Source organism: Neovison vison, chromosome 6 (genome assembly GCF_020171115.1).
Source record: "Neovison vison isolate M4711 chromosome 6, ASM_NN_V1, whole genome shotgun sequence".
Classification (NCBI taxonomy): Eukaryota; Metazoa; Chordata; class Mammalia; order Carnivora; family Mustelidae; genus Neogale; species Neogale vison.
Genome location: NC_058096.1, coordinates 217,123,669 through 217,150,149, shown reverse-complemented (window position 1 = coordinate 217,150,149; position 26,481 = coordinate 217,123,669). Strand labels below are relative to the sequence as shown.

Here is a 26,481-nt window from a genome sequence, read left to right as displayed (position 1 = left end):
AGTCCTGAAATGGCTCTCTGCTCAGCGGGGAGTCTGCTTCTCCCCCTCTGCTAACCAACCCCCCGAGCACTCTCTCTCTCTCTCTCAAATAAATAAAATCTCTTTGTTATTGCTGTTGTTTTAAAGAGCTTATTTCTGGATGCCTGGGTGGGTCAGAGGGTTGGGCCTCTGCCTTCGGCTCAGGTCATGATCTCAGGGTCATGGGATCGGGTCCCACATCAGGCTCTCTGTTCAGCGGGGAGCCTGCTTCCTCCTCTCTCTCTGCCTGCCTCTCTGCCTACTTGTGATTTCTGTCTGTCAAATAAATAAATAACCTTTATTTTTTTTTAAAGATTTTATTTATTTATCAGAGAGGGGTGGAGGGGGAGCGAGCACAGGCAGACAGAATGGCAGACGGAGGCAGAGGGGGAAGCAGGCTCCCCGCCAAGCAAGGAGCCCGATGTGGGACTCGATCCCAGGACGCCAGGATCATGACCTGAGCCGAAGGCAGCTGCTTAACCAACTGAGCCACCCAGGTGTCCCAAATAAATAAATAATCTTTTAAAAATAAATAAATAAATAAATAGCTTATTTCTTTATTTCTTTATTTGACAGAGAGATAGAGAGAGAGCACAAGTAGGCAGAGTGGCAGGAAGAGGGAGAGAGAGAAGCAGGCTCTCAGCTGAATGGGGAGCCCTACATGGGGCTTGATCCCAGGACCCAGAGATCCTGAGCTGAGCCAAATGCAGACACTTAACTGACTCAGCCACCCAGCAGCTCCTAATTAAAATATTTTTTAAAAATGGGGGTGCCTCAGTGGCTCAGTGGGTTAAAGCCTCTGCCTTCGGCTCAGGTCATGATCTCAGGGTCCCGGGATCGAGCCCTGCATCGGGCTCTCTGCTCAGCGGAGAGCCTGCTTCCTCCTCTCTCTCTCTGCCTGCCTCTCTGCCTACTTGTGATCTCTGTCTGTCAAGTAAATAAATAAAATCTTAAAAAAAAAAAAAGAGTAAAATATTTTTAAAAAATCATTGAAATGTACACTTGAAAAAGGATGATTTTGTGATATGTAAAACCCACCTCAATAAATCGGATTCAAAAGACAGTCTTTGGGTACTTAACGAGTTTCCAGGAGAGGGGAAAATAAGGCTCCAGTTCTCAAAGACACAGAACCAGTTCTGAAGAAGATACAACCGTCATGGCCATTGGGTTGAATCACAACTAATAGTGGACCCTGATCTATTGCCAGACCCACTGCCCCAGCAGCCTCAGAAAACTGCATCTTGTTACTACTGTCCATCACTGGTTGGCTTCCGTGTGGTCTCTCCTTCCCATCATGGCCTTTGATGCAAAGTCAGGAGCTGGCTGGGGGAGGCAGGAGGAGGTCTGGCAGAAGCAGCGCTACGTATCCTTGCTTTCTGATCGCTCTATTAAATGACATGTCCCAGACTCCTGGGCAGGTGGAGTGAGGTCATGGACTCCCAGAGTCCTCTCCCATCACATGCGGCCTGGCTGATCGAGTGAGCAGAAGAGATATGCCCCTCCTGATTCAGGCAGTCAAGAGTGGGCATGCTTTCTCTACAGGTACCACTGTCATAAAATCCATGGGTTCCATTAAAAAAAGGGCATTTTTAATTTTTTTTAAGATTTTATTTACTGGGGTGCCTGCGTGGCTCAGTGGGTTAAGTCTCTGCCTTCGGCTCAGGTCATGATCTCAGGGTCCTGGGATCGAGCCCCGCATTGGGCTCTCTGCTCAGCAGGGAGCCTGCTTCCCGCACCCCCACCTGCCTCTCTGCTTACTTGTGATCTCTCTCTGTCAAATAAATAAATAAAATATTAAAAAAAAAAAAAGATTTTATTTATTTATTTATTTGAGAGAGAGAAAGCACATGAGCAGGGGGAAGGGGTAGAGGCAGAGGGAGAAGCAGGCTCCCTGCTGAGCCAAGAGCCCGAGGTGGGGCTCGATCCCAGGACCCTGGGATCATGACCTGTGCTGAAGGCAGACAGGCGCTTAACCAACTGAGCCACCGAGATGCCTTAACGGGCATTTTTTAAAGCAAGGAGGGCTATTATATATTAAAAGACATTTGAGAGGACCATCTACCACATGATATGTGTAGAGCTTATTTGGATTCTGGTTTAAATAAATTAACCAAAAATAAGACATTTTGGGAACAAAACACCTTTAGAAAACCTGACTGTTGATTCAGTGTGAGATATTAAAGAATTACTGTTATTTGCTTGTGTGTGATAATGATATTGTGAGCACGCCTTTTTTAAAGTCCTTATCTGTTAGAGAAACATGGGAAACATTGACAGGTAAAATTATAGGATGCCTTGGATTTTCTACTCCCACCTTGGGGCACCTGGGTGGCTCAGTCGGTTGAGTGTCTGCCTTCAGCTCAGATCATGATCCCAGGTCCTAGGATAGAGCCCCACATGGGGCTCTCTGCTCCCCGGGGAACCTGCTTCTCCCTTTCCCTCTGCCTGCCTCTCCCCCTTCTTGTTCTCTCACTCCCTCACTCTGTCGAATAAATAAATAAAATCTTTTTTTTAAAATGCATCCCACTTTTTTTTAAAGATTTTATTTACTTATTTGACAGACAGCGATCACAAGTAGGCAGAGAAGTAGGCAGAGAGAGGGAAGAGGAAGCAGGCTCCCTGAGGAGCAGAGAGCCTGATGTGGGGCTCGATCCCAAGACGCTGGGATCATGAATGACCTGAGCTGAAGGCAGAGGCTTCAACCTACTGAGCCACCTAGGCGGCCCATAAATAAAAACTTTTTAAAGAATAATAATAAGGGGCGCCTGGGTGGTTCAGTGGGTTAAAGCCTCTGTTTTTTGCTCCAGTCATGAGCCCCGGGTTCTGGAATCGAGCCCTGCATCGGGCTCTCTGCTCAGCAGGGAGGCTGCTTCTTCCTCTCTCTCTGCCTGCCGCTCTGCCTACTTGTGGTCTCTGTTTGTCAAATAAATAAATAAAATCTTTAATAATAATAATAATAAAATAAAATATTCCTGCCTAGAGGTTCTGGTTCCCATCAAGATGGAAAAAGCTCCTTCCATCCTGTCTCTCCCAGGAGTGCCAGAGCAGCTCTGGGAAGACTCTGAAAAGTAAATGGATTAAGAGAATATAAACACGAGCCACGAATGGGAGAAAATATTTGCAAAGCACAAATCCAATAAAGGACTTGTATCCAAAATACACAAAATAATCAAAGAATCCTAAAAATCCAATGAGGAAAAACAACCAGATTTGAAAATCAGCAAAAGAGCTGAAAAGTCACCACGTAAGGTATACAAACAGCCAACAATCATATGAAAAAATGCCCAACGTATACATCATGAGGAAATTGCAAACTAAAACAATAGTGAGCTACTACCACATACCTTTTCAAACAGCCAAAATCCGAAACACCGACACTATCAGGTTATCTGTGTGGTTCAGTCGTTAGAACGTGCAACTCTTGATCTTGGGGTTATAAATTCAGGCTCCAAGTTGGGTGCAGAGATTACTTAAAAAAGTAAAACCATTAAAAAAAAAAAAAGAGCTTGTTGATATTGTATACATACATACATACATACATAAAATATTTATTTATTTATTTTTAAATCATAAAATATTTTTTAAAGGGGTACCCGGGGGGCACCTGGGTGGCTCAGTGGGTTAAAGCCTCTGCCTTCGGCTCAGGTCATGATCTCAGGGTCCTGGGATGGAGCCCAGCATTGGGCTCTCTGCTCAGCAGGGAGCCTGCTTCCTCTTCTCTCTCTCTGCCTGCCTCTCTGCCTACTTGTGATCTCTGTCTGTCAAATAAATAAATAAAATCTTTAAGAAAAAAAAGTGGGGAGGGCACCTGGGTGGCTGTCAGTTAAGCATCTGGCTTCAGCTCAGGTCGTGATACCCGTGTCCTAGGATCAAGCCCTGCATCCGGCTCCAGCTCAGCAGAGCAGGGCTTAAACACACACACACACACACAGAGTATGAAATTCTGGCAAGGCTGTGGCACAACAGAAACGCTCATTCATTGGGAATTGAGAATTCAAGATGCTATAACCACTTTGGAAGACAGTTTGGCAGTTTCCTACAGAGCTAAACATAGTCTTACCATAGAATCTAGCAATTGCGCTCATAAGTATTTCCCAAGTAGGTTGAAAAATTACGTCCACCTGCACACAAATGTTTATTGTATATCTTTTTTTTTTTTTTTTTTTTTTTAGGATTTATTTATTTGAGAGAGAAAGAGAGCATGAGTGGAGGGAGGGACAGAGGGAGAGAAGCAGACTCCCTGCAGAGTGTGGAGCCCAGTGAGGGGCTGGGCTCCATCTCATCACCCTGAGATCAACACCTGAGCTGAAGTCAAAAGTTGGCTGCTTGGGCGCCTGCGTGGCTCAGTGGGTTAAACCCTCTGCCTTCAGCTGGGGTCGTGGTCCCAGGGTCCTGGGATCGAGCCCTGCATTGGGCTCTCTGCTCAGCGGGGAGCCTGCTTCCTCCTCTCTCTCTGCCTGCCTCTCTGCCTACTTGTGATCTCTTTCTCTCTGTCAAAAAAAATAAATGAAATCTTAAAAAAAAAAAAATGGGCTGCTTAACAAACTGAGCCACCCGGGCACCCCAAGTCTTTTTTTTTTTTTTTTTAAGTAAATGGTAGCAGTCTGATTGAGGAAGGAAACCGTAACTCAAACTGTCACCAAACCAACAAGGACTTAGTCATTATTTTTGCTCTGGTATTTCCAAGCCTAGACTTAAAGACAGCCTGAAACTCAGAACCACTCACGAGGTGAAAACAAAAAGAACTCTTAAAAAAAAAAAAAAAACAAAAAAACAAATCTGGTCTGAAGAGCAGGAGGGGAAGAGCTATGGGTCATAGAGAGTGGGTAGTACGCACGGGACAGATCCAAATAGCACGCGACGTCCTAGAAAACTGAACTGATGCGGAACCATATCCTGGAGAAAGTGGGTTGTGACTTGCAACCCGAACTGAGTTGATAGCCTGGCTTCCTGCCAAAACAAAACAGCATTCTCCTTAGGATCTGAAGGAAACCCAGGGCACTGGGGTGGCTCAGGCAGTTGAGCATCTGCCTTTGGCGGAGGGTCATGATCTTGATGAGGGAGCAGGAGGCTAGCTGAGAACGGAGCAGGGGCTGGCGCCTTGCACCCCCTCTCCACCCCCTCCCCTTGGTAATATGTGTGACATTTCACAGGCACCCCTGACTGCCCTAAAAGAAGAGCAAATGGTTATCTTGCAGAGATCACAGTCCTGCAAGGCAGGAGTCTCTCTTGGTTTACAAATGTCCTTGAGATTTACAACAAAGAAGTTACCTTATCAATAGCCCAATTTCCAAAGACACATAACTCAGTTCCTCAAGCCCTAATGTCACCCTCCCCTCCATAAAAAACCGAAGGAGGCGGAGGTAGAAGGAAAAGTAAATAAAGTTAAATTTCTTCTAAAACCTAAATCTCACTAACAAGGACGCTTGATAGCAGGAATGTGACATTCCACCAGGAGACTCCCAATTGTCTTTATGTTAGTGCCTCATTAGAGGGAAAGTGGCCTTGGCTTGATAGTAACCAGGCCTTCAATATCCTGACAGTCTTCTTTCCCCAATAGCCCTTCTGAACACCCCTTTGTCCTCACCTACCCAACTCCCGTGTATATAACCAGCCACTCCTCACAGGCCCTGGGCAGCCGCGTCTCTGCCTGCCCACGGGTCCTGTCCCCGTGCTCTAATAAACCACCTTTTTGCACCAGAGACGTCTTAAGAATTCTTTCTTTAGCCATCGGCTCCGAACCTCACCCCACCGAATCTCACCTAGGTTCGAGAACTTCATCAATCTCAGGGTCCTGGGGTCGAGCCCTGCATCAAGCTCCCTGCTACAGTCTGCTTTTCTGCCCCTCCCCTAGCTTATGCTCTCTCGCTCACTCTCTCTCTCAAACAAATAAACTCTTTTTTAAAAATAAAATAATAAAAATAAAAAATAAACAAAACCCAGGATATCACAATTGAACATTGTGTTATATAGAATATTCAAATTTTCACGAATACAATCCAGAATTACTCAATGTATGAAGAAGTAGGATATTCCCAGCCACTCACAAAGGAAGGAAAATCATCATATACCAGCCCTAACATAAAGCAGATGTTAGAATCATCAAATACTTAATTTTTAAAAAGATTTTATTTATTGGGCACCTGGGTGGCTCAGTGGGTTAAGCCTCTGCCTTCGGCTCAGGTCATGATCTCAGGGTCCTGGGATCGAGCCCCGCATCGGGCTCTCTGCTCGGGAGGGAGCCTGCTTCCCCACCTTCTCTCTCTGCCTGCTGCTCTGCCTACTTGTGATCTCTGTCAAATAAATAAATAAAATCTTTTAAAAAATTTTTTGTAAAGATTTTATTTATATATTTGACAGAGTGAGCATGAGCAGGGGGAGTGCCACTTAATGAACTAAGCCACGCAGCGCCCCATCAACTATAAACCAGGTATTGTAACTATGCCCAAGAAGTAAGAGCAAACACTTTTGAACTAATGGAAACAAAGAAAACCTCAATAGAAAAATAAAGTTGTTTAGAAAAAGAACCACACATGGGAAACCTGAGTGGCTCAGTCGGTTAAGCACCTGTCTTGGCTCAGGTTGTGGTCCTGGGGTTCTGGGATCGAGCCCCGAGTCCGCTCCCTTCTCAGAGGGGTATCAACTTCTCCCCTTCCGCCCCCCAGCCCTCCCTGCTCATGCTTTCTTTCACCCTCTCCCTCTCTCAAATAAATAAATAAGATCTAAAAAAAAAAAAAAGAAAGAAAGAAAGAAAGAACCACATGGACGTTTTGGAACTGAAATATACAATAACCAAAATTAATAGTTCACTGGATGAGCTAAGTAGCAGAATGGAGATCGAAAAGGAAAGAGGCAGTGAACTTGAGGAGAGAGCAAGAGAAATTATCCGATCTCTATGCCGGCGCTGTAGCATACTAGGAAGAGGTCCAATGCTCCTCTCATCAGAATCCCAGAGACAGGGGCACCTGGGTGGCTCAGTGGGTTAAGCTGCTGCCTTCGGCTCACGTCATGATCCCAGGGTCCTGGGATCGAGTCTCGCATCGGGCTCTCTGCTCAGCAAGGAGCCTGCTTCCCTTTCTCTCTCTCTGCCTGCCTCTCTGTCTACTTGTAATCTCTGTCTGTCAAATAAACAAAATCTTTAAAAAAAAAAAAAAAAAGAATCCCAGAGACAGAGAAGAATCGTAGTACAGAAAAAGATGTTTGAAGAAGTGCTGGTGGAAAACTCCCCCAAAGGACAAAAGATAGAAGCCTGCTTCAGGACAGAGATTTTTGTCTGTTTTCCTCACGAGCAGAGCAACACTTGGCACTCAGCATCTGTTGGATAGTTAAGACCCGGTGAGGTGCGGGAGCATCTCCAGCAGATCCGGAGTGGGCACCGGAAAGTTGCCTTTTAACGAGTGAGGCTCTGGTGTTCTGGGAGGTTCGAGAACCAATTCAGTTCTTCCTCCTTCTCCCACCCAGTTCCATGCCTGTAGCTTCTAGCATCCCACATACCACCTCCTTCTGGAACACCAGCCAGACGCTCCCTCCTCTGCCTGCCTGGATATACATATGGAACATTATGGTTCTTTCCTGAAGCCCCTAGGGACCCTTTGAAGCCAGAGCGGGTATCTCCAGTGTGTCTCATTCTCTCGTTTAACCCTACAATAGGCACAAGTGCTGTTTCCCCATTTCGTGGATGAGCAAAGAAAGGGCTTCAGGAGGTTCAGCCATGGGTTTGGGGTCCCCCATGGATAAGCGGCAGAGAGAGACCACATTCTGGTCTGAGACCACATCATGTGGCAAGAGTCAAAACAGGGGCGCCTGGGTGGCTCAGTGGGTTAAGCCTCTGCCTTCAGCTCAGGTCATGATCTCAGGTTCCTGGCATCCAGCCCCGTGTTTGGCTCCCTCTCTCTGCCTGACTCTCTGCCGACTTGTGATCTCTTTCAAATAAAGAAATAAAATCTTAAAAAAAAAAAAAGTCAAAGCAAACACTGAACACCTGTTACGGGCAGGCTCTGGTCTAAGCACTGCTCACCCATGAACGCCTTTTCTTCTCCCGGCAACTCTTTGAGAAGGGGACTGTTTTCTTCCCATTTTGTAAGTGAGAGGACAGAAGAGCTAAATGTACCTTCCCAGAGTCCCTGATAACAAAGTTCCTCTTTTGATCCCGAGCCCTATTGGTTCAGAAATCTGGACATATATTTTTTAAATTCTTGTTTTTCTTTGAATGTCACCATGATGAAGTCAGGTAGAAAAATAAGTCATTCTTGGGACACCTGGGTGGCCCAGTTGGTTAATCATCTGCCTTTGGCTCAGGTCATGATCCCAGGGGTCCTAGGATCAAGTCCTACATAGGGCTCCCTGGACAGAGGACCTCTGCTTCCTCCTCTGCCTCTTCCCCCACCCATGTGCATTCTCTCTGTCTCTCTCTCACTCTCTCTCCCTCTCGCTTTAAATAAATAAATAAATAAATAAATAAACTTTAAAAAATCTTTAAAAAAAAAAGAGGTAGTTCAAAGGACAAAGATCTCAAGGGGCATCTGGGCTGATCTCAGGGTTGTGAGTTGAAACCCCGCCTTGGGCTTCATGCTGGAAGCAGAGCTTATTTAAAAAGTAAATAAGGGACGCCTGGATGGCTCAGTTGGTTAAGCCACTGCCTTCGGTTTACTCGTGATCCCAGTGTGCTGGGATCGAGTCCCACATCGGGCTCCTTGCTCAGCGGGAGCCTGCTCCGTCTGCCTCTGCCTGCCACTCTGTCTGCCTGTGCTCACTCTGACAAATAAATAAATAAAATCACAAAAAATAAAAATAAATTAAAAAAACAAAAAGTAGAATAGAATAAGCAGAGGACAAAGCTCTAGAAAAAATATCCATCATATTTAATGGGGGTTATCCCAGGGCAATAAGGAGTTACTGTCCCTTCGAGTATTATTATTATTTTGAATGCTACATGAGGACACCCTAGCAAAGAGATTCCCCAAAAAGCTGACATATAGAAAAGAAAATGTGACTGACGCCCCTCCCATCTCGAGCCCCCACCCGCTTCCCCTCTCCACGAACCAGAACTATCTACAGTTTGCTTTCACGTACTCTGGCCCCGTTTCCCCCATGTTTGTGGACACGCCAGTGGTCTCGGACAAAACCATAACTTAAGGTTTTGTTTTCCTATGTGTACAGACTTCCTCTTTCTAAACCAAACATTTCTTAATGTTTAACTTTTTTTTTTTTTTTTTCCTTTTTGGTACAAGCACACTATACTTTTATAATCAGAAAGAAGAAAAGGCAGAGTCCTGTTCCGGGGCAGAGAGCCATCCACCATCTTCGAAATTTCCAAATGTAAAAATATCGAAATTTCAAACGTAAAGAGGTGAGGTCATGTGGGGTGGCCTAGAGCTCGGGATCTGGTGCAGGTACCTCACATGCACTTTCCTGATAGTTGGCCTGCGAGCTTTCTGGAACACAGGGTTAATGCTTAACGGCGTGTTTCTGCTGCCGGAACACCCGCCACCCTGCCCAGGACTGGAGCAGAGGACTGTCCTCCCACAGGGCCACGCATTAGGAAAAGCAACATAAACCAAGGGGATATGATAATAGAAACAGCTACATGCTCCTTGGAAGGCTACTGTTTGCTTTGTATCCTCTAAGTCAGCACAATCCCATAAAATTATAAGACAAACTGCATATGAAATTTTACATTTTCTAGTCGTCGCATGAATGGGGCAAAAAGAAACTGGTGAGACACGCCTGGGTGGCTCAGGGGGTTAAGCATCTGATTTCCACTCAGGTCAGGATCTCAGGGTCCTGGGATCAAGCCCGGCATCTAGCTCTGCGCTCCGTGGAGCGTCTGCTTCTCCCTTTCCCTCTGCCCCTCCCTTCCCTCCCTATGCTCTCCCTCTCTCTCTGTGTCTCAAATTAAAAAAAGAAACCAGTGAAATTAATTATGATAATTTTATTTAGCCCAGTATATCCAAAATATTATCATTTCGACATGCAATAATATAAAAAAGCCAGTGATATGTTACCTAAATTTTCAAAATCCGGGAGCGTTTGACACTGACAGCACATCTGAATTAGGACCTGTCACATTTCAAGTGCTCTAATGCCACATGTGGCCAGCGGCTGGCTTCCCCGTCAGACAGCACAGGTTGACGTGGCTTATCTCTATGAACTCATGGAAACTGCACAACTCTGTTCCCATTTCAGAGATGGGAAAACTGAGGCCCAGGAAGTTTAAGCAAGAGTTAGCAACTAACTCAAACCCAGACTGGTTCCGAAGTGTACCCGCCGTGACCTGTACCCTTCGCACCCTCCATTCTAGTGTGACGAGTGGTGTGATCACAGGCTTGCATTCGAGTCCCAGTGACATTGCTTATAAGCGGGGCGCCCTGCCTACTTCGCTTAATCACTCCGAAACTCAGATTCATCATCTGAAAAAGGGACAGTGACACGGAAGCCAGAAGGGAGAGGAATGAATGAATGACCCCAAAGCCCCGAGGACACCCCACACAGGGAGCCCTGGATACACTCCAGGTATTGTAGCCACTGTAATTTTTCCACTTACTGAATTTATTTAAGCAGAGCCCCAAACATGTTACCCAACCTTTGCACATAATGCATTCCTGGAAATGTGTTTGAAGCCGATTTCGCAAAACTCAAACAATAGATTTCTGTGCTGTGAAGAACATTCCGTTTACTAAGGACTAGGCCAAGTATGAAACCCCAAGCTACTTTTCATCTCTTAGGTGTCATGCTCCAAGACGTATTCCCAGGATTTCATACATATTATTTTTAGAAGTAATTGGGTTTATCTTACTAAGTATTTTTTTGGTCCCACTGACAAAAGTGATGGGTGCTTGTTGCAACAAAAAATTCAGTAGTTAGGGGCGACTGGGTGGCTCAGTGGGTTAAATCCTGTGCCTTCAGCTCAGGTCATGATCCCAGGGTCCTGGCATGGAGCCCCACATAGGGCTCTCTGCTCAGCGGGGAGCCTGTTTCCCTTCCTGTCTCTCTGTCTGCCTCTCTGCCTACTTGTGACCTGTCTGTCAAATAAATAAATAAAATCTTTAAAAAAAAAAAGAAATCCAGGGACGCCTGGGTGGCTCAGTTGGTTAAGCAGCTGCCTTCGGCTCAGGGCATGATCCCAGTGCCCTGGGATCCAGTCCCACATCGGACTCCTTGCTCCGGAGGGAGCCTGCTTCTCCCCCTGACTGCCTGCCACTCTGTCTGCCTGTGCTCCCTCTCACTCTCTCGCTCTCTCTGACAGATAAATAAATAAAATCTTTAAAAAAAAAAAAAATCCAATTGTTAGAGAAATATGCAGTGCAGAAAGTAAAGGTAGTATGGAGATCCCAGGCAGAAACACACACAAATGGTTGGTGTGTGTGCCCAAGGAGGGGCCATCCCGCCAAGATGTCAAAGCGTCAGAATCCAGAACATGAAAGAAATGGTTCAAATACCATGCAGATTGCTTTCGTAGGTTTTGCCAAGTTACCCTCCCCAACCGTTCTACCAAGAGATGCCTTCACTGTTTGGAGATTTCCTGCTTCCCCAAACCTCCAACTCTGGGCATTCCCAAGTTTTCTTCATTTGGTTAAATTCAGGGGAAATTTACTAAATTGTGCGAGGCACACACATGCTCCGATTGTGTCCACCGCCTCCACAATTAAACCCGTCACTCAGCTTAAGCCTCCAAGTATCGGGCTAAAAGATTGGCTTCTTTCGACCTGAGCTTCCCTTCCCTCCACTTGCCCCCACCCCCAGTGGCCTTTAGCTTCCTGTGATGGACCAAACCGCTTCCCACCTCAAGTGCACAGGCTGGGCCTCTTCGACTAGGAAACTCTAATTCTTTCAGAGAGACCTCGAGTAAGTTCCCAAACCTGTTTTCCCATTTGTAATAGCCTCACCACCTTTGTGGGGTGCTATGAGGATCATACGAAATACAGAGTTTCGACCACTTGGCACAGTGTTTCACAGTGTTAGGATTTCAGCTCGAGGGTCACCTCCTCCAGGAAGCCCTCCTTGGCCACCCTGCCTAGGTCAGGATTCCCATGTGTTATCCTTTTTCACGGACCCCTCAATGACTTTTTGGGGGATATATATCATACATTCAATGTGAGAAACAAAGGCAGAAGAAAAATAATTAAATGTCTTTACTACCCACAACCCATTAACAAGTCCTTGAAACAGGCAAAGTGACCTTCCTCTCGGGACTCAACTGCCTCGTTGTTGAACTTTGCTAAGGGCAAAAGGCAATCTTAGCCCACACCCCAACCCCCATCCTGTAAGCCTACTTTAATAAAAATTCTTTTGAAAGCTTCTTCCTTTATCTCTAAACCCCCCAAGATAGTACATGTTGGCAATCATCGCCCAAGCATATGGCGCACCGACAGATATCTGAGGAGTCTCATGACCAGGGTTTTATTCCGCAGTAATAAATGACCTTCTCCCAGCAACAGCTAGCCCCCTCAAGGTCCAGGAAACCTTGCTTCCAAAATGCTTTAGAGACTTATGCTATCACCAAACCCCTCCCAACTTGAATGTGGATAATGGGCCACTCCTCCTGACCCCAGTACAGCTCCTTCTGCCCACGGGTCCTGTCCTCGTGCTTGAATAAAACCACCTTTTTGCACCAAAGATGTATCAAGAACTCTTTCTTAGCCCTCGGCTTCAAATCCTAGCATTCTTTCCTACATCGAATATAATAATTACTTGTGATATCATCTGCTTTGTGCTTCTCTTTACCATTAAGACCATGAGCGCGAGAAGGGCAGAAATGGTACCCAGCTCCACACCCGCCACCAAAGGATGCACTTGACGCCTGTCCATCAAATTAACGGATGTGATGAGGGAGCAGAAGCCTGGCTGAGGACCAAGCACAAGCTGACACGCGCAACCCCCTCTCCCCCATACGTGTGACCTTCCTCCAGGAAACTTCCAACTTACTTAATGCTTTGCTAGAGGGGAAAACGTACTTAGCTTGATAATAGGAAGGCCTCCAGGAGCCTGAGGATCTTCTTTAGCATATGAAGGACCTTTTGGACACCTCCCTTTGTCCTAACCTCCCTCAACAGCTTGGTATAGAATCAATTCCTCCTCACAACCCCCCTGCCACCCTTTCTGCCCACAGGTCCTGTACCCGTGGTTAATAAAACTGCCATTTTCACCAGATGTTTCAAGAATTCTTTCTTGGCCATCGGCTCTGGACTTCACCCCCTCCCCCAAACCTCACCTACATCCCAAAACCACATCAAATGGATAGATCAGTAAGGGTTCAGTCTTTGACTCAACTAACCAACATGTCAGAGGCTATACTTCTTTTTTTAAGATTTATTTATTTGGTGGGGGAAGGGCAGAGGGAGAAGATGAGGGAGCATGTCAAGCAGACACTCCGCTGGGCGCACAGTCCACCTTGGGGCTCGATCTTGCAATCCTGAGACCAGGACTGGAGCCACAGTCAGGACTGGGATGCTTAACCCACTGAGCCACCTCCATGCCCTGGGACTAGTTCTTATCGCTGTTATCAGCACATCTCTTCTCCCTAGCCACACCTTTCCATAAAGACAAAAGATAAAATGCAGTAATACTCCAAAAGACTACCAACGACACACCTACAAGCCACACTCCGCCAGGCCAAGATGGCCACAAAGTCAGAAAACTGTTGGTGGGTAGGCAGCGCCCCCATGTGATCAGTGGAAATGTTTGCTTCCCTGTCCATCCACGGTGGCCAAAATGCAATACTCTGGTTCTGTCTTCTGTTTGTCCTTCCGAATCCACTGCTCTGAGAGGCTGACCGCGGGGCTGGCTCCCTGGCTCTCCCTGCCGTCTGGTGCAGCCAGTGAGAGGCTCCAACAGGAGATGGGAAGATAGGAGCTGGCAGAAGGAGGGGTCTTGCTTCTCCTCTCCCTGAACACAAGCCAGATTTGGTGACTTGATTTTAACATACTAAAGGTCATGGTGGAAGTGATGCTGTGTGACTTCCAACACTAGTTATAAAAGATGCAACTCCCACCTGGCCTTTCTTCTCTAGTTGGATCCCCTGCTCTAGGGAGGCCAACTGCCAAGCACCCAAGCACCCAAGGAGGGAGGAATTGAGCCATCCCACCAACAGCAACCACCTGCCCATCACATTGAATGAGCCATCTTGGAAGAGGACCCTCCCGACCCAGTCAAACATTCCGGTGACTGCAGCTCCCGCCAACATGGTGACCAATATTTGCGAGAGACCCTGAGCCAGAAAGTCCGGCAGAACCATTTCTAGATTCCTGATGCACAAAAACTCTATGAGACTGTTCAGTGCTCAGTGCCCAGAACAGTGCCTGGCACAGAGTAAGAGCTCGATATGATGGCCGTTACTATGAGAATCTAGCAGATCTGGGGGCGCCTGGGTGGCTCAGTCAGTTAGGCGTCCAACTCTTGGTTTCCTCTCAGGACTTGATCTCAGGGTTGTGAGATCGAACCCTGAGTTGGGCTCATATTGGACACAGAACTTGCTTAAGAGTCTTTCCCCGCTTCCCTGTGCCCCCCCCCGCCCCTCCCAGGCGTGCTCCACAGGCGCAAGCTCTCTCTCTCACTCTCTGTCTCTCTCTCTCCATCTCTTTAAAAAAAAAGGATCTAGCAGACCTGGTTCATGTTAGAGCTGGATCGGTCTCCCACCTGTTCCCTGCCTGCTTGTCACCCACCCTGGCTACAGCCTCCTTCTCCACTGGATAAGTAGTAATTACATACTATATATTATATATCCTGTATCTATATAACAAGAGATTCCCCTCCACACCTCCCCCCTTCCTTCAGGATAAAATCCCAGGTACTCTCTGCAGCCTCCAGGCTCCCCTCCCTGCTGGAAATTCCACATTCAGCCACAAAGAACCGTCAACTGTTTCTGTTCACTAATTGGCTCCAGATGGGGTGCAGAGACCCACAAACAAAGCTTTGGAGGTCAAGGAGAAAACATTAGAACATCTATGTTTTTTAAAGCTCCATTTTTGGTGCGTTTGTTAAAAAATATCTTTATGTAATAGAGGCCCCTGGCTGGCTAGGTGGGTGGAGCATGTGACTCCTGCTCTCAGGGTCACGAGTTCAAGCCCAACCTTGGGTGTGGAGCCTACTTTAGGGGGTAAAAGAAAGTGCTAGCCGAGAAGATTCTCCACCTTCCAGTTTACGGTGCAGATTCCCAGGAACCCCTAGACTACAGGCTGCTGCCGCCAGACTGTTAGAGACCAGTAACCTCTGTTTTTAACAAGCATCTTCTCGGTACACAGTAAGTGGCCCAGTGACGAGTTCGCCAACCCCAGGTGCTACTACGCGCTCTACCCCGGGTCTCGAATCCTGGCAGACACACACAACCAAGACGTAGCCACTGTATCATCCCCATTTTACAGAGGAGTAAACTGAGGTTCGGAAAGAAGACATGGCCCCGTTTAAGAGACTCAGAGCGAGCACGGGGCCCAGGTCCTCATTCCTGAGGGAGGGGAGGAGAGCGAGCGATGAAGTGGGGGGAGCGAGAGCTGAAGGGGGCACGGAGATTCGCGGCGGCCTTCCGATGCGGCCCCGCCCCCACGAGGGACGTGAAGACGCGGACCCCGCGCAGCGTGGGGACATGTGACCGATTGCAGAGGCCGCGCCGCCTCCACCGCCCGAGGTCCGCGCGCTCCGCCGCAGGGTGCAGACCCCTGGCGCCCGCCCGGGTCTGGGGCGCAAGAGCAGAGGCGGAGCCGGGGCGGAGCCAGAGCGCCCCGTCTACCCCGTCACCCCCAGTAATCGAAAGCGAAAGAGGGGGCCGGGGAGGAAGGGCGGGGCCGTCCGGAAGCCCCGCCCCCTGCCCTGCGCGGCTGCTGGACCCGCGGGCGCGCCCAGGTAGGGGGGCTCCGAGCGCGCAGTGCGGACCCTCGCGGGAACCTGCGCCGCCGCCACCATGTCTCAAGAAGGTGTGGAGGTAGGAGATGGCTACGGCTGGGCCGGGGGGCTAGCGAGAGGCGCCGAGGAAGGGCCGGGGGCGCGGAGGGGGCTTCGCAGTTTCTGGGGACTCCATCCGAAGCCCAGACCTACCGCCTGGCTGGCACTCGTCCCCCCTCCCCCGGAAAGAATGACCGCCACATCCCCCGGGTGAGATGAGGCCTCCTCAAGGAAAAGCGGGGGCTGCAGGGTCAAGGGTGAGAGGCCAGGGGTTACCTGGCCAGCCTCCTCCCTCATCCTGGGACGCTGGCCCCAGTCCGCTCTCTCCCCCAGTGCCCTGTGGGGACTTTGGCTTTTTCCAGGAAATGCCGTAGAGGGATGGCGGGGGGGGGGGGGCGGGGGACCAAAACCAAGGGTCAAGTTCAGGCTGGAAGAAGGATGCCTAGAGGTGGAGGAGGGTCAGTTGCTCCTCTCCTTACGCGATCGGGACCCCCCTTTCCTCCCCAAGCTGGAGAAAAGCGTCCGGCGCCTCCGGGAGAAGTTTCATGGGAAGGTATCCTCCAGTAAGGCGGGGACTCTGATGAGGAGATTTGCCAGCGACCACACGGGAGTGGGGCGCTCCATCGTGTACGGTGAGCCGGTTGGGGTCCGGGACCTGGTAGGGATTGGGAGCTGGGAGCGCGCTAGAGAGGTGTGATCTGGTTTAAGGGTAGGAAGAGGCGCTGAGATGATCTTCTGAGAAGGGTCTGTACTGGGCCCCTGGGGGACCCTGAAACTCCCACAAGATCCTTCAGAGACCTTTTACTTACACTTACTCTTGCCACCAGGGGTAAAGCAGCAAGATGGACAGGAACTGAGTAATGACCTGGATGCCCAGGTAAACTGCCCCCCCCCCCCCGTCAAAGGATGGGGTATCTGAGGAGGGGGAACCGAAGGAACCTGGCATATCCATGAGCCCCTTCTGTGCACCACCAGTCCCCAGTTCATGATCCACATAGACTTAGCTTTCCAGCCACAGGTCCAACCAGGGAGTGTGCAAACTCGGCGCTCATTACATGGTGATGGCATTGAGTGGGAGAGAGAGACGAAACTAGGCAGTGAAGCAAATCAGGATTAGTGTCATTGTAGAGGACCCTGGAGGTCAGAAAATGCTTTCTGGAAGGGGTGTGAGGAATAGTGATCCTGGAAAGTGGGGTGGTTGGAAAGGGTCTTCCTGGAAGAGGCAACAGAATGAGCAACTGGCGAAGAGGCTAGGATAAACAGAAATGGGGGAGGAGAGAGGGGCAGAGGACACCATGTGACGAATGAATGAATGAATGAATGAATGAAAGGCTTTGAGGCACAGGTGCAGTGTGGCTCTTTTACCTCTTAAATGACTTTGGTTGCCTGAAAGCACCCCCCTAGTTGTTAGAGTGTAATAAGGTACGTATTGTATTCTTCACATTTATTCATGTAAAGGGTATGATCAAAATAATGAGAGGGGCACCTGGCTGGCTCGGTGCGGGGGAGGGGAGTATGCGGACTCTTTCTCAGGGTCACGAGTTCAAGCCCCACGTTGGGCATGAAGCCTACTTCAAATAAAAAGAAAATGGTAATAGGAAAGTGAGCGCTCCCCCTGCAGTAGGGTTTTCTTGAATTTCATCCCATACTGATCCACTGAGACGGTCCCGTTATCACGTCCGTGCTACAGACGACGGAACCGAGATGGAGAGTGATGGCGTCACTTGCCGGGTTCACACAGCAAGCAGGTGGCAGTTGGAATGTCAGCCATGGCGCTCTGAGATGCCCCTCATTACTGGTTTGGCTCCACTCCCACAGCTGGAAACGCTGGAGTCAGGATTGGAACCTGCATCTCTCTGAATCCAGAGCCCAAGAAGTTAGCTTAGAGCCGCATGGACTCAAAAAGGCGATGGGTCACAGCGCCACCAAGTGTGGAGCATGGGGTCCGGGCCTGCTGGGCCATGCGCACTCAGGGTGATCTCAGGCAACCCTCTCCCAGCTCAGAGCCTCTGTTTCTTTATCTCAGCAATGGGGGTGGTAGGTGTGTCCCCACTCAAGGCGACTCTGAGGATAACTGAGGTCATGCACCTGACCTTCTCTAAGCTCCTCCGGAGTTAGGGATTTCCTACTCATATGGGGTCAGAACCTGGCCACTCTGCCCCAACAAATAATGGTAAAAAGAGGTCCAAGCTGTGTCCCCATTTTCTGCCCCTGATGTCTCCACCCAGGACCCACCGGAGGACATGAAGCAGGACCAGGACATCCAGGTGAGTCCAGGGTATGGGACAGCAGTAGGTAGAGTGGAGGAGGACATCCACAGGCGGGGAGAGTGGAGGGCATCCGTGGATGAGGAGAGGGAGACATGTATATAGAGGGAAGAGGGCTGATGTGTGTTTAGGTTCACAGTGAGGCGTGACCTCCCTTTTGTCCCCATTCTGCAGGCTGTGGCAACCTCCCTCCTGCCCCTGACGGAAGCCAACCTCCGCATGTTCCAGCGAGCCCAGGAAGACCTCATTCCCGCCGTGGATCGGCAATTCGCCTGCTCCTCCTGTGACCACGTTTGGTGGCGGCGCGTACCACAGCGGAAGGAGGTGATGACCCAATCCCCCTTCTCGGTACCCATACTTCTGACTTGAGAGTGTCAACCCCAAGAGCCCAATCCCTCACCCACAATCTCGGAGCTCGGCCTCCATCTCAGACCCCATCCCTCCGGCCCTCCAGCTCCACCCCTACCGCAGAGCCCGACCTCAGGCTCCACAGTTTTGACAGCTGCCACCGAAATCAAACCTGACCCCAAAACCACAATCCCAGGTCTGGATTTGGAACCCCTGATCAGTGGTGTGCTTCTGGTAAATGCTTAGTAGCCCAGCTAGTGCAGGGAGGTGGGGGGAGAACCCCAGATTTGTAGCATTTGTCAGTTTCCATGGGGTACCTATTCCCACTGCGGCCAGTATCAAGTTCCAGGGGCGCCCCTCTGACAGGAGCCTGCTCCCCACTCTACATGCACAGGTGTCCCGGTGCAGGAAGTGTCGAAAGCGCTATGAGCCGGTGCCCGGTGACAAGATGTGGGGTGTGGCTGAGTTCCATTGCCCGAGGTGTCGGCACAACTTCCGGTGAGGGTGCTGACCCCCACCCAACCCCCACCTCCACCCTGCCCTGCACCCCCCCAGCCCTGCCCTGGTCCCACCCTGCCCCCGGCCTTACCTTTGGACCCTCATGACCCTGCCCCCCCCCCCAGGGGCTGGGCACAAATGGGGTCCTCATCCCCCTGCTATGGGTGCGGCTTCCCCGTGTATCCAACACGGATCCTCCCTCCGCGCTGGGACCGGGACACGGATCGCCGCAGCACCCACACCCACTCCTGCTCGGCTGCCGATTGCTACAACCGGCGAGGTGAGAGCCCAGCATGTCCCCCATGACCTCCCTCCACTCAGGGCAGTCTGCTTGACCTTGACTCCTGGGACATCCACCTCTGGGGCCTTAGTACCAAGGTGCCTGCCTGCTTCTTCCATGTGCCTCCTAAGGCCTCCGTTCCCAGAGCCACTTAGCGCATCCCATGGCATCGGCCCCTCCTTTCACATCTTCCATGGCCACCCCCCCTTCTCCGTGGCCTCCCAACACCAGGCCACCCAAGACCCTGATCCTCCTGATAGCCATCAGCCACATTCTGTGGTCTTGCCCCTGAGGCTCTGTGGTTTCACCCTGTTCATGACTCAGCCTCTGCCCCTGTGGTCTGTGTTCTTGGTTCCCGTTTTGTGTCCTGTAGTCTCAGGTAATGCCCATGTCCCTGGGTCTGTTGTGGCTTCAATACCTGTGACTTTCATTTCTGAGTTTCCTGTGGCTCTGGCCCAGGCCCCTCCCCCTCCTGAGCGCCCCATGGCTATGGCCCCTTTGCCCCCAAACTCTTGGGTGGCCTCAGGCTCCATGGCCTCAGAACCTTTCCCTCCCCAGAGCCCCACATGCCTGGGACGTCCTGCGCGCACCCCAAGAGCCGGAAGCAGAACCACCTACCCAAAGTCCTGCACCCCAGCAACCCCCACATCAGCAGTGGTTCCACGGTGGCCACCTGCCTGAGCCAGGGGGGCCTCATAGAAGACCTGGACAACCTCATCCTGGAGGACCTAAAGGAGGAGCAGGAAGGCGACGGCAGCGACGACGGGGAGGAGGGTGGGCCTAGGGAGTGACCCCAGACAAGGGGCAGATGCACACCAGACACACTCTGTGGAGATTTTGTGTTGTTATAAAATATGAGCTCAAACTGAGATCTAAACGCCCTCGGGGAGCCATTTGGGTCTGAGAGATGGGCAGGGGGATTCCTGGGTCCCGTTTTCAGGGCCGGGGGAGCAGATCCACACCAGGATGGGCTATGGGATGTGGCCCACGCCAAGTCACAAAGCAAGTGTGGCCAGGACAACGTGGGCTCCTGCTGACAAACGTTCCCTGGGACCCAGAGGATGGATGGACTGATGGTCACAGCCTCAGGGGCCGGATCAGCATGGCGGCCTTCTTGAGAGAGTAAGCCCCACCACGAAACTCAGCCCAGTAGACACCATCTTGGTAGCGGCTGCGGTAATGGCCACCGCGGTGCCACACGCCATTGAGGTTCGAGTGGGCACAGGCATGGTACCACCAGCCTCCCCGCTGGTACAGGGCACAGTTACCTGAGAAGAGAGAAACCGCATATCCTGTCACCAAAATAAATGCTTCTTCCACTACCTCACTAGTGCAAGGCTTCCGTCAGGTGTCCCCTGGCCTTCCTCACTCTTCCTGAATACAAACCTGAGGTCCTCTCTCTCCTCCCCAAAGTACGAACCCTGGCCCCCATTATCTTTTTTAAAGATTTTATTTATTTGACAGAGAGAAATCACAAGTAGATGGAGAGGCAGGCAGAGAGAGAGAGAAGCAGGCTCCCTGCCGAGCAGAGAGCCCGATGCGGGACTCGATCCCAGGACCCTGAGATCATGACCTGAGCCGAAGGCAGCGGCTTAACCCACTGAGCCACCCAGGTGCCCCCATTATCTTTTTTAGAGTAATATCTTTAATTCCTTCCCTATCACCCTACCAAAGCACAAGTTACACTTTTCCACCCTTTTCTGGAAACCAGGAGCTCTACCTTTATTGGGGGGGAAAAAATCCAACTACTTCCTTTCTAGAATAAGATTTCTAGCTCTCACTCCCTTCCTTTCACCAGAACAGGAATCTTGACTCTTACTGGAAAGAATTTGCCTCATCAAAGAAGGAATCTAGGCTTTCCATCCCCTCACCAAAATAAAAGTGCTCTCTGTTCTCCTGCTTACCCTGATCCTTCTCAGAGGGAAGTTTCACCCCACTTTTCATTCATTTCCTCCCTAGGAGTCCCACCTCCCATCCCCACTCCCCACCAGAATAAGAGCCCTCCTTACCAGAATAGGAGTCTCGGTCCCTATCCACGGTGCTGAAAGGCTTGTCATTGTGCCAAGAAAGAGAGTCTCCAGCATCTCCATAGTACTGGCCAAGCCGAAGTCGATAGTGGTCACTCTCAGGCTCCAAGGAGAAACCATCATAACGGGCTCGTGCCCCACGCCCTCCCCAGTCCTCCAGGAGCACCAGCAACTCATGGTCCCCACGGCTGGTCAGCTGATGCACAGGTTCCAGGCCCAGCCAGTATTCCCCATCAGGCTGCCCAAAGCCCACCTGGCAGAACAGGGAAGTCAGAAGGTCAGAAAGAGGTCCCCCACCCTCTGCCCAGCCCTCCCCCTACCTGCCTGCACCCACCTTGTAGTGCTGCCAGGTGGTGAAGAAATTGACAGAGCCGTCTTGCCGCCTTTGGATCACCGTCCAGCCTCCGCCCTCCAGCTGTTGCTCACACCACACTGACACTACATGCCGGCCCAGTCGCAGCTCATACACGCCACTCTGCCTGTGGCCCGCCTGGTGGGCCTCTGCACAATCCTGCCACGGACCTGTGGGTACAGAGATGGGGGAAGGCAGTGCCGGGACCAACCAACCCCTTATTGGGATGAGTCCTGATTTCTCCCCTCATCCCCTCACCAGAATAGCAGTCCTGCCTCTCCCATTCCCTGACCAATAAAAGCCCCAATATCCATTTCCTTACCTGAGTTAAAACTTTAATTCATTCTTTTCTCACTACAGCAAATACGGAGCCTGGGGTACTTAAATCCTGGTTCTACAGTCTCACTAGAATAGAAATCCTGAACATGACACTCAGAAACTAGCTTAAATGCTCACCAATGGGCAGTCCTAAATTCCCTGTCCTCTCATCAAAGGAAGAGTACCTCCTTCCCTGTTTTCATACCACAGTAAGAATTTTGGTCTTTATCAGAATGAGAGTCATAGCTCCTTGTTCCATCACCAGAATAAAAGCATCGTTTCCTCTGGTCTCCTTACCATGAGAGAAATCGACCACTAAAATTCTGGCTCCTATTTCCCTCTATCCACTGCACTGGAATCCCCTAGCTCCTCACACCCTCAAGAGCCCTGCCCTCATCTTACCTGTTGGCTTGGTGGGGACAGCAGGGTGCCCTGCGGGCATGGGAGAGGCCAAGGGGCCCTGCTGTCTTAGGGTCTGGTCTCTCTGGGGCTCTGGAGCTCGGTCTAGCCTTCTGCTGGTGTCATTAGTGCCACCCACCAGACTGACAGGAACCACAGGCACCAGGGGTGGTGGCAGGACCTGGGATGACCAAGAGACTCAGATGTGACTGCAGTAGCCTTCAGTTGAAAAGATACTGGGGCCCTTAATCCCCCAACACCCAGATAGGTGGGAGATCAGGCAGGGGCATGTCCCAGCCCTAGAACCGATACTCCCCAAAGCCTAACTCTAGCTTTCAAGAGTAGAGCTGGACCTAAATTCACAGCTGAACTGATCTGTGCCTCTGACGCTCCTTTTCTGCAAAGTAGAGATAATGAGTTGAGCACCTCCAATAATGAGTATTAACTTGGAATCCTCCCAACAGCCCTGTAAGGTGTGGGTTGTCACAGAGCAACAATCTTACTCAAAATTGGGACCAGCCATGTTCCAGAATTAACGATAATATGGTAGCATTTAGAAAGAGTAACATAGGACAGACGTCTAATCGCATAACACCTCCATAACATGGGTCTTTAGTCTTTACATAATAATATGCTTGATTACAGACTCTACGAATATTTATAGTAAGTGGAGAAGTAATGATATTAAGTGGCCACATTCGCGTTCTGACCCAAATGAGCTGTGGGAGGAGAGGTCGGAATTCGATTTGGGGAGCTTTTCGGATTTCAAAACTGCGGATCAGCGATCGCGCGTGGGGTCGCAGGAGCCGCGTCTTAACAAATGTTGCACACAGAAGTGGCTACGACTCCTGGCGAGCTTAGAGGTTACCTGCTGCTGCCCGCCCGTACCCCCCGGGCACAGGCGCTCCAGGCGGGCGATGAGGCCACTCTGCTGGGTGACCAGCTGCGCCAGCTCCCGGAACTTGACATCCAGCTGATGGAAGCGGGCGGCGGCGCGCTGCGCCTCTGCTGACACGTTGAGCACGCGCTCCCCAACCAGCGCCAGCAGCGCAGCGGGCTCCGCCCCCGGGCCTGGCCCCGCCCCCGGGCCCGCCTCATGCTGCAGCTGCGCGCGCAACTGGCCCAGGCGCGCGCTCAGGCCGCGGCTCTCTTTGCGGAGCGCGCGCACCTCTCCCGCCACGGCGCCGTCGGCCGCGGCCAGTCGCTGAAGTTCGCGCAGCAGTTCCTCGTGGCGCCCCACGCGCATGCGCAGCGCCGCCACCTCGCTGGCGTTCACGGCCTCCGCGGCCGGGCGCGCAGCGGACGGCCCGCTCCAGCACACGGCGCCAGTGAACTTCTGCTGAGGCAGCACGAAGGTGTAGGTGCAGCGCGGGGCGCCTGCCCGCGCCCACGTCGCACCCAGCAGGAGGAGCAGCTGCAGCGTGCGCAGCGGAGGCGCCGACATGGCAGACCTGCAGGCAGAGGACGAACGGGAAGGAGGGCAGCCCCCGGAGCCTAGCTTGGGCCCCCAGCTCTCCGGCTGGGCCGAACCTGCTTTACTCCAGGTCCACGCAGGCTCGTCTCCCCGCAGAGCCCCTCCGCAGCCCCCTACCCGCCACCTGGCTGGAAATGCCCAAATGGGATCCCACCCCCGGCTCTCCATTGAGTTCCAGGCGCCCTGCAGGACAGCATGTCGTGCGTTCATTCAACAAGCGTTCACTGAGTGCTTGCTGTGTGCCAGCCTCTGTTCTAAGGAATACGGTATGGAACAAAACACAAAAATTCTTGCCCTCTTGGGCAAAAAACAAGGTCAATAAACTATAGGAATTAATACAGTGTATTAGGTGGTGCTAAGATAGCAGTAAATAGTGGAGAGATGTGGGGATCTGGCCCCGGCAATTTGAAAGGAGGGAAGACCTCCTGGAGGAGGTGACATTTGAACAAACACCTGAAGGAAGTGAGGGAGAAAGTAATGAGGATGTCTGAGGATGAAGAGCGTCCCTGCCAGGGGGAACAGCAAATGCAAAGTCCCTGAGGTTAGACTGTTCCTGGGAGGCTGGAGCAGAAGCAGAGCGAGAATGGGTGGGAAGAGGTGAGGTGGGGTGAGAGGTTAAGTCTCACTAACTCAGACTAGTAGCAGACACCCCATCTCCCACGTCCTCAGACCAAAACCCCAGAATCATCCCTGTCTCCTCTTTCTTCACAGAGATCCAACCTATCAGCCAGGCCTGTCAGCTCTTCTGTTTAGGCCCTGAATTCCTCCACGTCCCGCACAGTCATCACCCTCCAACATGAGCCCAGCTCAAGACTCCATCTGGATTCCCTTATAGCAGCGGCCCCCCAGGCCTCCAGTTGTCTGTCATCAACCTCTGGTCTGTTTCTTCCACAGCTGCCAGAGTCAGGCCATGTGTCTCCCTTTCCTAGAACCCCTCGTGGTCCCCAGCTCACTCAGAGCAAAAGTCCTGTGCCCCACAAAGCCCTGCACCCTCTTCCTATCCCGTCCCCGCCCTTTTCTCCCTCCCACTCACCCCTCACTCACTCTGTTCCAGGCACACTGACCTCCTTGCTGCTTCTGAAACACACCAAGGATGGTCCTGCCTCAGGGCCTTTGCTATTTCCTCACTCTAGAACATTCTTCCTAGAATTTTCACATGGCTCCCCCTCTTTCCTTATTTGGGTCTTAGCTCACATGTCCCCTCCTCAGAAGCCCTCCCCAACAACCCCATTTAGCACTGCTCCTCCTGGGCGCTCCCTGTCACAGTCCAACTTTTTCATTTCAGCATTTGTTACTCTGAAATTGCCTCATTCGTTTGCCATTGTTTATGATCTGAATTCCTTCACCAAAACATCAGCTCTCAGAGGCTGTGTCTGGGTTTTGTTCTGTGCCTTGTGCCACCTACACACACCTCAGCACCCACAAGCCCCAGGTCAGCTACATCCTGCCACGTGTTCCCTGGCTCACATCGGTGAGCTCCTGTAACTATCTTCCCTTGAGGGCATGCACGGAGGCCTCCTAGCCTGGCCCCCGTGGCCTTCATTCTTGGGATTCACTTACCTACAGCCTCTCAGACTAAGGACATACGTGCCTCTCGCATGCACTTGCCCACACTCAGAACATGTCACAGGTGTCCACACATCACCCCTGTATTTCCCAAGTCCCACTATGTCCAAAGCCAGACATCCTGGCGGTCACACAGGCTCGTGCCCTGGGGTCTTCATTGTCACACACATTGCCTTGTTCACACATTGACCAAGCACTCCTTTAATGCCTACTGTATGCTGAGAGCTATTCCAGGCAATGGGAACACAGCCATGACCAATACAGACACACACAAAAATCCCTACCAACATCGCGGTGGGGAAGGCAGATGGGGGGGTAGGGCAGAGGATGATAAGTGTTTAGGAGAACACTCAAGGAAGGGGGTGGGAGTCCCCGGATGAGGGCCCATTTTAAACGGGGTCAGGACTCACTAAGAGTATTCCACTTGAGGGGTGCCTGGGTGGCTCAGTGGGTTAAAGCCTTTGCCTTCGGCTCAGGTCATGATCCCACAGTCTGGGATCGAGCCCCGCATCAGGCTCTCTGCTTAGGAGGGAGCCTGCTTCCTCCTCTCTCTCTGCCCACTGCTCTGCCTACTTGTGATCTCTGTCTGTCAAATAAATAAATAAATAATCTTAAAAGGAAAAAATAAAAAAGGAAGAAGATGCCATTTGAGGAAAGACCTGTAGAAAGAGAGAAGGGTAAGAACATTCCTGGCAGAGGGACAGCAAGTGCAAAGGCCCTGAGCTAGGACCTTGCTTGATGTGCCCAAGGAACACCAGGGAGGCCTGTAAGACTGGAACAGAGTAAGCAAGGGGTAGAGCAGGAGGAGGTGAGTGCAGGGAGGGAACGGGGCAAAATCGGCAGGGCTTTGTGGGCCTCGAGGACCTGGGCTTTTTCCCTGTATGAGGTGGGAACCCCAGAGGGTTTTGAGCTGGAGAAAGGCTTCCTCACCCTCATAGTCGCACACCAAACAGGAGCTCTCCTTGCCCCCCCCCCCTTGAAGACACCAGGCCCCCCACAACAGGGATGGACCACCCCCCCTTGGAGCCAGATTGCAGATCCCGCCTTCCAGGATCTCAACC

At 51.0% G+C, this 26,481-nt stretch overlaps 2 protein-coding genes across 4 annotated transcripts; one reads left to right on the top strand and one right to left on the bottom strand.

The window, feature by feature from the left end:
* The first annotated feature begins 15,835 nt into the window (after nt 1–15,835).
* SHFL (shiftless antiviral inhibitor of ribosomal frameshifting) lies at nt 15,836–20,153 on the top strand. Of its 3 annotated transcripts, none has more exons than XM_044254256.1 (8): nt 15,836–15,923; nt 16,400–16,523; nt 16,719–16,768; nt 18,120–18,158; nt 18,333–18,482; nt 18,901–19,004; nt 19,130–19,284; nt 19,843–20,153. In XM_044254256.1, exons 2-8 carry the CDS (start codon nt 16,472–16,474, stop codon nt 20,073–20,075), a joined length of 783 nt encoding a protein of 260 aa, XP_044110191.1. In that variant the 5' UTR covers nt 15,836–15,923; nt 16,400–16,471; the 3' UTR covers nt 20,076–20,153. The 3 variants fall into 3 exon arrangements, with proteins under 3 accessions (XP_044110191.1, XP_044110192.1, XP_044110190.1); XM_044254257.1 differs by having other exon boundaries at nt 15,836–15,931; nt 19,238–19,284; XM_044254255.1 differs by having other exon boundaries at nt 15,839–15,931.
* ANGPTL6 (angiopoietin like 6) lies at nt 20,107–23,824 on the bottom strand. The gene is made up of 5 exons (XM_044254254.1): nt 23,249–23,824; nt 22,384–22,561; nt 21,646–21,833; nt 21,294–21,564; nt 20,107–20,552 (listed from the first exon to the last, which is right to left on the bottom strand). Exons 1-5 carry the CDS (start codon nt 23,822–23,824, stop codon nt 20,362–20,364), a joined length of 1,404 nt encoding a protein of 467 aa, XP_044110189.1. The 3' UTR covers nt 20,107–20,361.
* Nucleotides 23,825–26,481: the final 2,657 nt, after the last annotated feature.